At 38.8% G+C, this 12,471-nt stretch overlaps 1 protein-coding gene across 3 annotated transcripts in view; it reads left to right on the top strand.

Moving 5' to 3' along the window:
* Window positions 1–12,471, top strand: part of LOC126334572 (protein N-terminal asparagine amidohydrolase-like) — a 133,221-nt gene that overhangs the window by 94,189 nt on the left and 26,561 nt on the right. For all 3 annotated transcript variants that reach the window (XR_007564757.1, XM_049996956.1, XM_049996955.1), the window contains exon 6: window positions 8,783–8,883. Coding sequence is in view for 2 of the 3 variants with exons in the window: in XM_049996956.1 (XP_049852913.1) it covers window positions 8,783–8,883 (101 nt within the window). In the remaining variant the exon portion in view is untranslated. The remainder of the gene's footprint in view (window positions 1–8,782; window positions 8,884–12,471) is intronic.

Genomic DNA, 12,471 nt, shown 5'->3' with positions numbered 1-12,471 from the left:
GTTTCACACATCTCACTCACCAGATGGTAGAATTTTGTCAGGACTGGCTCTCCCAAGGCCGTCAGTAGTTCCAATGGAATGTTGTCTACTCCGGGGGCCTTGTTTCGACTGAGGTCTTTCAGTGCTCTGTCAAACTCTTCAGGCAGTATCGTATCTCCCATTTCATCTTCACCTACATTCTCTTCTATTTCCATAATATTGTCCTCAAGTATATCGCCCTTCTGTAGACCCTCTATATCCTCCTTCCACCTTTCTGCTTTCCCTGCTTTGCTTAGAACTGGGTTTCCATCTGAGCTCTTGATGTTCATACAAGTGGTTCTCTTATCTCCAAAGGTCTCTTTAATTTTCCTGTAGGCAGTACCTATCTTTCCCCTAGTGAGATAAGCCTCTACATCCTTACATTTGTCCTCTAGCCATCCCTGCTTAGCCGCACTTCCTGTCGATCTCATTTTTGAGACGTTTGTATTCCTTTTTGCCTGTTTCATTTATTGCATTTTTATATTTTCTCCTTTCATCAATAAAATTCAATATTTCTTCTGTTACCCAAGGATTTCTACTAGACCTCGTCTTTTTACCTGCTTGATCCCCTGCTGCCTTCACTACTTCATCCCTCAAAGCTACCCATTCTTCTTCTACTGTTTGTCTTTCCCCCCATTCATGTCAATTGTTGCCTTATGCTCTCCCTGAAACTCTGTACAACCTCTAATTCTTTCAGTTTATCCAGGTCCCATCTCCTTAAATTCCCACCTTTTTGCAGTTTCTTCAGTTTTAATCTACAGGTCATAACCAATAGATTGTGGTCAGAGTCCACATCTGCCCCTGGAAATGTCTTACAATTTAAAACCTGGTTCCTAAATCTCTGTCTTACCATTATATAATCTATCTGATACCTTTTAGTATGTCCTGGGTTCTTCCATGTATACAGCCTTCTTTCATGATTCTTAAACCAAGTGTTAGCTATGATTAAGTTGTGCTCTGTGCAAAATTCTACCAGGCGGCTTCCTCTTTCATTTCTTATCCCCAATCCATATCCACCTACTACGTTTCCTTCTCTCCCTTTTCCTACACTCGAATTCCAGTCACCCATGACTATTAAATTTTCATCTCCCTTCACTATCTGAATAATTTCTTTTATTTCATCATACATTTCTTCAATTTCTTCGTCATTTGCAGAGCTAGTTGGCATATAAACTTGTACTACTGTAGTAGGTGTGGGCTTCGTATCTATCTTGGCCACAATAATGCATTCACTATGCTTTTTGTAGTAGCTTACCCGCATTCCTATTTTCCTATTCATTATTAAACCTACTCCTGTGTTACCCCTATTTGATTTTGTGTTTATAACCCTGTAGTCACCTGACCAGAAATCTTGTTCCTCCTGCCACCGAACTTCACTAATTCCCACCATATCTAACTTTAAACTATCCATTTCCCTTTTTAAATTTTCTAACCTATCTGCCTGATTAAGGGATATAACATTCCACGCTCCGATCTGTAGAAGGCCAGTTTTCTTTCTCCTGATAATGACATCCTCTTGAGTAGTCCCCGCCCGGAGATCCGAATGGGGGACTATTTTACCTCCGGAATATTTTACCACACCACAAATTACATAATTAGTGGGACAATCAAAAACACATCCAATTCCATCTGAGGCATGCCCACCACTCCTAACTTTCTGCGGCACTAACAATGCTCCAAAGAGTTTACAAACTTTTTTGGCACAAAAAGAATCTTTACTAATTTATATAATTATTTTATGAATGAGTCCAGAATTAAATTTAATATGAATTTTAAGTATACCAGAAATTTCATAATTACAATATTTTTAAAAGAAGAGTAATTTTAACTGCATGTACAGAGTATTAACAAACTGATTTCTTTTTACATATTGTAGCCTAAAACATGACACATTGTATACAAAATCATATGAAGTTCATTCAGATAAACAGCCAAGAAAGTTCACCTATATAAGAATCAATAGTATACATGGTATCATTATTTTTGTGTGTGTGTGTGTGTGTGTGTGTGTGTGTGTGTGTGTGTGTGTGTTTACATAAAGGTACTGTTAGAGGAGGATGACCCATTAGAACATGACCATTGGCACTGGACATTGGCAAAGTGTTGTGTATTCTGATGAAGCCCAATACCTTCTTCATCGTGCAAGTAGCTCCGTTATGCTCTGGGGAACATTCATGTGGGCGTCCATGTGCCCAGTGGAGCTCATGCAAGGCACCAGCACAATCAAGGAGTATCTTACACTGGTTGTAGATCTTGTAAACCCCTTCACGACGATCATGTTTCGCGATGACAATGGCATTTTTCAGCAAGATAATGCATTATCTCACAAGGCCAGGAGTGTGATGGAGTGGTTCGAGGAACACAGTGGTGAGTTCCAATTGATGTGCTGGCCCCCCAAGTTGAACCAAATCGAACACATCTGGGATGAATTAGGTAACTCGTGTGTATGGATGTGGTGCTGGCTCCCTCCAGCGACCTACCAAGGCATGATTGCTTCCATGCCACAACACGTTGTCGCTGTTATCCATGCCATAGGTAGGCATACCGGCTATTAAGTAGGTGATCATAATGTTCTGACTGATCATTGTATGTTTCGTCGAAGATCAAGATGGCAGATTACAACAACTTGTTATTATGTGCTGTAGTTGCTTGTACCACAACGACACTGTGTGTGCATTTGGTAGAGAAGCAACAGAAGAAAAGGAAACATACTTAGATGGAGCTGCAGGTGTAACATTGAGATGATAAAAGCATTCAGAAAACTTTGCTATGGGAGCTGCAAGTAGAGGATGTCAAGTTTTATATAAATGACTTGTTGCAAATGGATGCGAATACAGTATTTGCTCAGTGAAGTGGTTTATCATATTACAAAGCAGAATACTCTCTTGAGAAATGCTGTATCTGCAGAAGGCAGGCTCACAGTAACACTGATTTTGTGCTACAGGAGAGAGCTACTTCAGCTTAAAATACAACCCTCAAATACCACAGTGCATATTAACCAAAATAGTTCCAGAAACACGTGAAGCAATTTATGAAGCAATGTTGGAGGAATACCTGGAGATAAATAAAGGTTTAGTAAACTTTATGGGCTTTAAGAAACTATGTTTATTTTTGAACAATGTAAATGATACAATTAGTGTTCCAGTAACCTACAAAATTAATGGAAATGTATGAAACAGATGACACACTTTTTAGCTTGAAGCATCTGAAACTCAAAAATAGACAAAGTATGGAGAGCTAAGAAAAAAATCATTTATATTACAGTGTGTCTTCCTCCTCTATTCTGGCTAGTGGAAAAGCTGCCTGGATGTATCCAGATGTAGAGATAGAAGTGGAAGGCTCTGCCTATGATGGTGGGTTTGAAGCCACCTGCAGCATATCACATTTGCCCTCCAACACCTGATTGGTGGCATACATAGTGGTCCTTGTGGAAACCCACATTATCCATCTCCCACACCTCAGCCCCAACGTTGGTGGCAAAGGCACTGTACCTGTCTTATCAGTCAGGCTGGGACAGGTTCTTGCTCATATCAGCCACTGCCTGCAACATTCTGTTGACCTCTAGAAGAAAATCTGTTGATACTTTTCTTTTCTTTCTGGGTGGCTGCTCAAGTTGCTGGGGCTGTGACTCATTGTAAGCAACTTCAGTCTCATCTTGGGAAGCATATTGAGCCTCTGTTTCATGCCAAATTAAAACCATTAATTACATACTGTTTTAGACATACATTAATTTTATTTACAGGTACCCGCAAGCAGAGAAGAATGGGAACAAATTGCAAATGATTTTGAGGAAAATATGGAACTATTGTAATGATACAGGGGCAAGGGATGAAAAACATATTCAAATCAAATGTCCACAAGCTAGTGACTGTCTCATTTTCAATTATAAATGTTTTAACACATAATTTTATTTGCCAAGGTAGATGCTACCTACAAATTCTTGTATGTTGGTGTAGGAACTAATGAGCATGTTGGTGATGCTGGAGTGTTTTCAGAAAGAAAACTATGGTAGTGTCTTATGGACGAATCTACTCTGAACATCTCTAAAGGCAGAAAGCTAGGGAACACCAACATTGAAACTGCAGTGGTTGTGTTGGCAGATGAATCTTTCCCTTTGAGTTACATTATCAAGCTGTATTCCTTGAAGGGAACCACTAAGGAAGAAAAGTTTTTAAATTATAGGTTGTTACGAGAATGAAGACTAGTGGAAAGCACCTTTGGCATTCTTGCTCGTCACGTTAGGATTTTTCTTACCACAATTAATCTACACCCAGTTATTGTAATAACACTTGCTGTTTGTACACTCCATAACTTGTTAACCGAGAGAAGAAAGCACATGTACACTTGGCAAGAAACAGTGTCTACAATAGTAGGAAACTGCACTTTGGCCACAAACCGTCGAGAACCTACAGCAAATGGAACCTATAGTTTGCCAAGCTGTCTTGGGATGTCCAGTACATGAGAGAGAGGTTAGAGAAGAGTTTAAAACACTTGTGGTGTTGGGAAAGTGCCTTGGCAAGATAATCACATTTCCTAAAACCAAATGTAAACAAATACACCTACCTCAAAAAATTTCTTTGAAGGTGGGTGTTCCACATTCACTGACTTGTTCGATATACTCTCGTCAGCCGCTGTTGCCTGGTCAAGAAACTTCAGTAGATCGAACCAGTGGAGCATAAACAGCCTGTGTACTGCATTCACTTTTGCTTTTAAGCATCTGCAATAAAATATGTAAAATACATGTATGTTATGTAAACATTGTTGTGTACTTTAAGGATCTGCAATGAACAAAACTATGTATAGACTGAATGCAATGAATAAAAGTAAATATAGACTGAAGTTTGTATACATAAAATCATATCTGAAATTGTGTTATTTCATATGTATAAGTACCTGCACTTGGGTTCCAGGCTAGATCCCTCATGTACATTCAATGCTGAGGTGCTATTCCAGAACGGAGAGAACATCGACAATTCTGTTTGTGTGTAAGGGGGAATTTAAAGTAGACTGGGGATGGCAGTGAGAATTTGGATTCAGGAGGGAGGCATGCCAGGGTAATGTGTGCAGTTGTGTGAACCGCTGTGCCAAGGTTGCTTTGTGGCTAACACACTTGCCTAGTAAGGAGGAGACTTGGGTTTGGTTCCCAGCCTTTCTACAAATTTTCACTCGACACTTCAATCTGTCTACAGAAAATTCCTGAATTGTTTGTTGAGTTCAGGCAGATGCGTGGGGTCAAGCATGGTCATGAAGCACAATCAGATCCCCAGATTGGAAATGTGCACCTTTTGTAATGATATGCACATTGAGTTTGATCCAAAAGTTGGCAGCAGTATGCAGCATGTACAATATGGCAGTCATGGACAAAATTGATGAGAAGAACACCTTTAAAATAAAAAAGACTATTGTAAGAGTCTATCCTGTGGCGTGACAGTATTTGGCTTTGATGGATGCAGATTCATTCTATTTGCGCCACTCCATGCTGCTTTTCTTCGATTCCCTGCTGTAATGGTGCACCCGTGTTTCACTACAGGTCACAATCTGGTGCAAAAGGTGTCCCATTCAGTTTGATAGTGTTTCAGTCATTTGCACACATTGAGATGATGAAATTTGTGCTCTGTGGTGAGAATACGAAGCACCCATCTTGCAGACATTTTCTGAAACCTAAGTATGTCAATAACGATCACGTGAGAACTGCTGTAGCTTAAGCCAACCTCAGTAGCTATTTCAGCAACTATTATTTGGTGGTCTTCTTCCTCATTAAGCTGGCTGACAATTCGAATATTCTCCTCAGTCATGCTGCAGGCTGGCAGTTCTTCTGGAAAACCTGCAAAACTTGAAATTCTCAGGAAAAAACAGGGAATTCTCAGGAAATTTTGGGAATCCTGCATTTTTAACCTAGCACTGAAATTGAATTTTATTGATTTTTGTTGTTGTGGTCTTCAGTCCAGAGACTGGTTTGATGCAGCCCTCCAAGCTGCTCTATCCTGCGCAAGCTTCTTCATCTCCAAATAATTACTGCAACCTACATCCTCTGAATCTGCTAAGTGTATTTATCTCTTGGTCACCCTCTACGATTTTTACCCTCCACACTGCCCTCCAATACTAAATTGGTGATACCTTGATGCCTCAGAATAGGTCCTACCAACCAAATACCTTCTTATAGTCAAGTTTATTGAAAATTTTAAGGCTTTTGTGGCCACTTGTTGACAAACTGCCTATTGGCTTCTGTCTCGGGTTCTTCGGCCGACATTCATCTGATGATTTTACTGAAGTTTTGCCAGCCACTCATGCTGGCAAAACGTCAGTAAAATCATCAGAAGAACGTCGGCCGAAGAACCCGAGACAGAAGCCAATAGGCAGTTTGTCAAGTTTATTGAATTTTATAAGTCACAAATTGAGTTTTATAAATCACAGATTTTAAATTTTTTCTTTAGTTATTAAGTATTTTAAAATTATTGAGTTTTATAAATCACAAATTTTAAAGTACTTAACAACTGACAAAAAATCACAGCAACAAGAGGGAGTTGTAAGACATAAATGAAAGCTGGTAGGTGTGTTTCTACATCTGAAAGATAATGTGTGTTCAAATTTCATGCTAGTCACATAAGAGCGGCGGTAGTTGCACCATTGCGAGAATGGAAGTCAGGTTTTCTTTGAGATTGGACATAGAGAGTTGGTGTTAGTCATGAATGCCTTTAAGGCATCATAGATGCCATTATCAATACATCACTGAGTTTGAAAGAAGTCATGTAATAGGGCTATGAGAAGTTGGATGTTCCTTCTGCAATATTTCATAAGTACTTGGCAGGAACATAGCCACTGTACATGATTGCTGTCAGCAGTGGCCACAAGAATGTACGGTCACAAGAAGACTGGGCTTCAGAAGGCCACATAGCACTACCGAGAAGGAACACTATTGTGTTTGGCATATGGCTCTGCCACATCATACTGCAGCAATTTGAGCAGCAGTTGGCACCACAGTGACACAACGAACTGTTACAGATTGGTTACTTCAAGGACAGCTCGAAACTTACGCCCAGTATCGTGCATTCCACTGACCCCAAACTACTGCTGTTTGTGACTTGAGTGGTGTTGTGTGAGAGCTCATTGGAAGGCAAGATGGAAGGCTGTTGTGTTTCCTGATGAAGTCTGGGTCTCTTTCGGTGTCAGTGATGGTCACATGTTGAATAGGAGAAGGCCAGTCGAGAGCCTGCAAACAACCCGTTTGTGTGCTGGACACATTGGACCTGCATCTGGAGTTAGGGACTGGGGTGCAATTTTGTATGACTGTGAGCACTCCCTTGGCTATCCCAAGCAACCTGATTGCAAATTTGTACATCCGTCTGGTGATTCAATCTGTTGTGCTTGCATTCATGAGTGGCATTTCAGAGGGGTGTTTTCCAACTGGCTGATGCTTGCCCACATACTGCTGTTATAACCCAACTTACTCAACAGTGTGTTGACATGTTGCTTTGGGCTGCTCGATCAGCAGTGTCTCCAGTCATGACAACTTCAGTGTCATCCACAAAGGCATTAACCATCCCTGTATTCACAGACCACCTGCAAAAGGCATGGAACTCCATTCCACAAACTGACATCTGGCATATGTACAGCACAATGTATGTATATTTGCATGCTTGTATTCAACATTCTGGTGGTTACACTGAACTTGACTTTTGCAATGGCTTATCTTGCGTTTACATTAACCTGTGATCATGCAGTGGTAATCCCTTAAATATGTTACCTAGACAAACGTATTCCCAAAATTTTATGACTCTATATTAATTTTCTGTTAGGGAATTTTTTTCCATCAGTGCATTTCAAAGTGTATTAATTATCTCAATATTAGCCCATATAAATTATCGATGTGTAATAACTGTGGTTAAGCTACTGCTTATGGCTGGTGTATAGTTCAGCCAAGAGGAAAGAAAAGAAAGAAAAGGAAAGAAAAGTCTTACTGTGGTATGCTGCCCTACTGAACCCCCAACCCCCCACCCCACCCTCCCCACTCACTAATAATTTTTCAGGAGCTTTTTGACACCTCTTCCACCTCACTTCTGGAATTCCCAGGGAACTTTTTCCAAGTTTGAGTAGCCACCCTGTGTTGGTCCTCAGTCAACGTTGGTCAGCTGCATTCTCAACTGTTTCTCATCCTCATAAATACTGTTTGTGCCATGGATGAACTTGAGTCTTTCTCAAGATTTGGTCCCCAAACTGTCTTTTCAAAATTTCGAATGGTTGTACATTGTCTGTTGTGAGAAACTTGATTATATGCATTGTGCAACAGATGACAATATCCCTTGCTCTGAAGTTTCTGCTCTTGATTCTGACTAAATAAGTCGTACAACAACATTCTAGGTGTGAAGAACAATCACTTGAAATGAAAGCAACAATGAACAGAAATTGCATCTCTCTCTGTTTACAGAAAGATGCATAAAACAAAAATTCACATTTATAAGTATATGAGAAGTGAGTATGAGAAGTGAGTATCATGATGCCTTTGAATTGGATGTGTATAATCATAAGGTAAAATACATTGCTTCTAGACATGAGCCTTTATATCTATTCCATCATACCTAATTTTTTTCTTTGACAAAATAATATGGTACACTACGTGTAACAAAAGTTTTCATTGTGTTCTCTTCAATGTTCACATTGCTTTAATGCCTCTGACGGCAGTGTATACAGTATATTTTTCTCATCCAAATTTTAACTCATATGGCTAGGCATTGTTGTAGTAATATTACAAGAATATGTTTTTTAGGAATTAATGTCAAGACTGGTGAATTGTTTCCTGCTGTGTACAAAGACAGAGGACCAGATGAAGGTCTACGGCATGCACGACAGCTGTGTAGTAAACTAAGAGTGAGTAAAATGTAGTCACTAATACTTGAGTTATTCCCTGTATTCTTTTACTAGCAGAAAAGCCTCCAACAAACTCTTAGCTCTACTTGTTATTCATAATGATATAAAATGCACCTATTTTCTTTATTTTTTACAGTAATTTATGAGTATAAACAATGTGGGTGTGTGCAACTTTTGGTTGGCAGATGAGGTAGATGAACTGGTTGGAATTAAAATCTACTTGCTCCACGGTAATAAGTGGTCTACAATACCAGTCTATCTGGGTTCTGATTTTAGGAATTTTCCAATTAGATTTAGATTAATTGTCCATTCACAGCTCAAATTCATGATGGGGGACAGACAGAACTTTCTTTCAGTGTGGATAATTCTGACTATGGAAAGACATCTGGTTGTGGGTAAAGATGTGCATAATAAAGTATTTATTAATATAATAGAGGGAAACATTCCACGTGGGAAAAATATATCTAAAAACAAAGATGATGTAACTTACCAAACGAAAGCGCTGGCATTTTGATAGACACACAAACACACACAAACATACACACAAAATTCAAGCTTTCGCAACCAACCGTTGAATTTTGTGTGTATGTTTGTGTTTGTTTGTGTGTCTATCAACATGCCAGCAATTTCATTTGGTAAGTTACATCATCTTTGTTTTTAGATATAAAGTATTTATTATGTTAGAGAGTAGTCCTATTTCAAGGATTTAGTGACCTTGTCTGTGCAATCTCTTGGTTTGTCCTACCTCCTTATCCACGATAACTACTACTGCTTGGTCCTGTATATTTTCTTTTAGATTTTCAACAGACAGAGGAAGGCAATGGGAAACCAACCCATTGTTTTGTTCACAAGAAAACCCATCATGGATTTGCCTGCTATTAGGCAGTCTGGAAATATAAACAGTCCCCCAGTCAGATTTCCAGGACCGGGGAAGATTTCCATGACTGGGGAAGGAGGGGCAGCCACAAGCAAAACTATGAACATCCAAACGAATATACACAAGATTGCGACATAGAATGTTCAAGAATTATGTCAGACTGGAAAAATACAGATTTTGTGAAGGGAACACCACCAAACTAAAATGGGGGTATTAGAATTAGCAGAGATTCACTAGAAAGACACTAGGCGCTTCAAAACATTTAATGATAATGCAGCGTATTTTTCTGGTAGATCAGATAACTCCATCAATGGTGTTGCTTGTTAGTACAGAAGGGATGGAATGGTGCAGTGATTGAGTACAAGCCTGTCAGTAACCAAATAATACTAGAGAAATTCAACACTAGACCTTGCAAGCTAAATGTAATTTGGGCATATGCACCAACTTCATTGCTGATGTGGAAGAGTTCGAAGAATTTGATGAGTCACTTTCCATCTGTCTAGAGTCAATACCCAAGAAGGGAGTTACCATATGGAAGAAAATTTTTTATGCTAATGTAGAGAAGTGGTATTCATCAAATGAAGTACTTGGCTGTCATAATTTAGGCAAAGGAAATGACTGTGGAGATCAACTGATTCAGTTCTATCAGGAAAATAAGTTTGTTACACTCAACATGTGCTTCCAGCACTATCCATGAGGACTTTACACCTGGACTTCACCAGGTGGAACATGCTGTAATCAGATAGACTATTCTTTGATTGACTTAAGATGGAGATCATCAGTTAAAAACATTAAGACTCTTCCTGGTGCCGACTGTGATCCTTTCCATCTGCTTCTATGTCTTGAACTGAGAATGGAAGTGTTGAATTGTAAAGGGATGCCTTCAAAAGCAAAAAGTCTTGAGCAAAACACTGAAATTGAAATTTTTAGAAATCGAGTCTAAGAAACATGTTTGACCAGTCAGTCAAGTAATATGAGATCTGCAGAGAAACGGAAATTGTTAAAGGAGACATTAATTAAAACAGCTGAGGAAGTAGTCAAGGATAGGAAAAAGATGAAGAATAAAAATAACTGACTTACAAGTGGAACCATAAAGATTATTGAGCACAGAAAAGTACTGAATATGAGAGGATTACATGGAACTCAGCAGTACCACAAGTTATTGGCATTAATACAGAGAAGCTGCTAGAGGGACAAAAATAATTACATCAGTGAAACACGAGAGAATTGAGAAACACTGGGATTTGAATGAGACCAGGTGTGTGTTCAATTAAATAAAGAAACTAATGAGATTCTTCAAACCAAGAACATGGGTTATAGAAGATGAAGATGGCAGAACTATAACCAACATTGAACTAGCTGCTGGTTGGCGGAGAACATACTGCAACAAGTTGTGCATGGATAAAAATGGAAAACTTGGTCTCCAGCAGAGAAGGAATGCAATATCTTAAAAATAAGAAGTCCAAAAAGCTATAGATAAATTGAAAAATAATAAAGTACCTGGACCTTGCCTCATTGCTGCTAAAATGATCAAAGTCTGTGAAGATTTTGGTTTGAAAATCATGCATGAAATATGCAACAGCACATGGAATAATGGAACATGAAACAGTTTGGTTTCCAGAAGGGTTTTTCAACAGAAAATGCTATATATACTTTCACTAATGAAATATTAATTGCTCTGAGTAACCGGAAGTCACCTGTTGGGATTTATGGTGATCTGTCAAAGGCTTTTGATTGTGTAAATCATGGAATACTTCTAGATAAGCTCAAGTACTGTGGTATGAATGGGACAGTGCTCAAATGGTTTAAATCATACCTAACTGGAAGAGTGCAGAAAGTTGAAATAAGCAGTTCACATAATATGCTAAAAACTGGTGATTTCTCAAGCTGGGGAACAATCAAGAATGGGGTGCCGCAAGGTTTGGTCTTGAGTCCTCTGCTGTTCTTAATATATATTAATGACTTGCCATTCTATATTCACGAAGATGCAAAGCTGGTACTTTTTGCCGATGATACAAGTATAGCTATCACACCCAACATACAAGAATTAACTGGTGAAATTGTGAACGATGTTTTTCAGAAAATCATTAAGTCGTTCTCTGCAAATGGGCTCTGATTAAACTTTGACAAAACACAGTATATACAGTTCCACAGTAAATGGAATGACACCATTAATAAATATAGACTTCGATCAGAAATCGGTAGCTAAGGTAGAATATACAAAATTTCTAGGTGTATGCATTGATGAGGGGTTGATCTGGAAGAAACACACTGAGGATCTGCTGAAACATTTGAGTTCAGCTACTTATGCTATTAGGTTCATTGCAAATTTTGGTGATATACATGTGAATAAATTAGCTTACCATGCCTATTTTCATACTCTGCTTTCGTATGGCATCATATTCTGTGGTAACTCATCATTGAGTAAAAGAGTGTTCATTGCACAAAAGCATGTAATCAGAATAATTGCTGGAGCTCATCCAAGATCAAGGTTAAATCTAACTTTGGCTCAGAAGGGTGTAAATTATGCTGCCACGGAAGTCTTTGGTCACTTACCTAATAGCATCAAAAGTCTGACAGATAGCCATGTAGCATTTAAAAGGAAATTTACAGAATTTCTTAGTGGCAACTCCTTCTACTCATTAGATGAATTTTTGGATATAATAAGTGGGTAATCTCCCCAACCCTCACAAAAAATTAAAAATTTGAAT

Source organism: Schistocerca gregaria, chromosome 2 (genome assembly GCF_023897955.1).
Source record: "Schistocerca gregaria isolate iqSchGreg1 chromosome 2, iqSchGreg1.2, whole genome shotgun sequence".
In the NCBI taxonomy this organism is placed as follows: Eukaryota; Metazoa; Arthropoda; class Insecta; order Orthoptera; family Acrididae; genus Schistocerca; species Schistocerca gregaria.
Note: the sequence above shows the minus strand (reverse complement) of the source record. Positions and strands in the feature narration are given on the sequence as shown.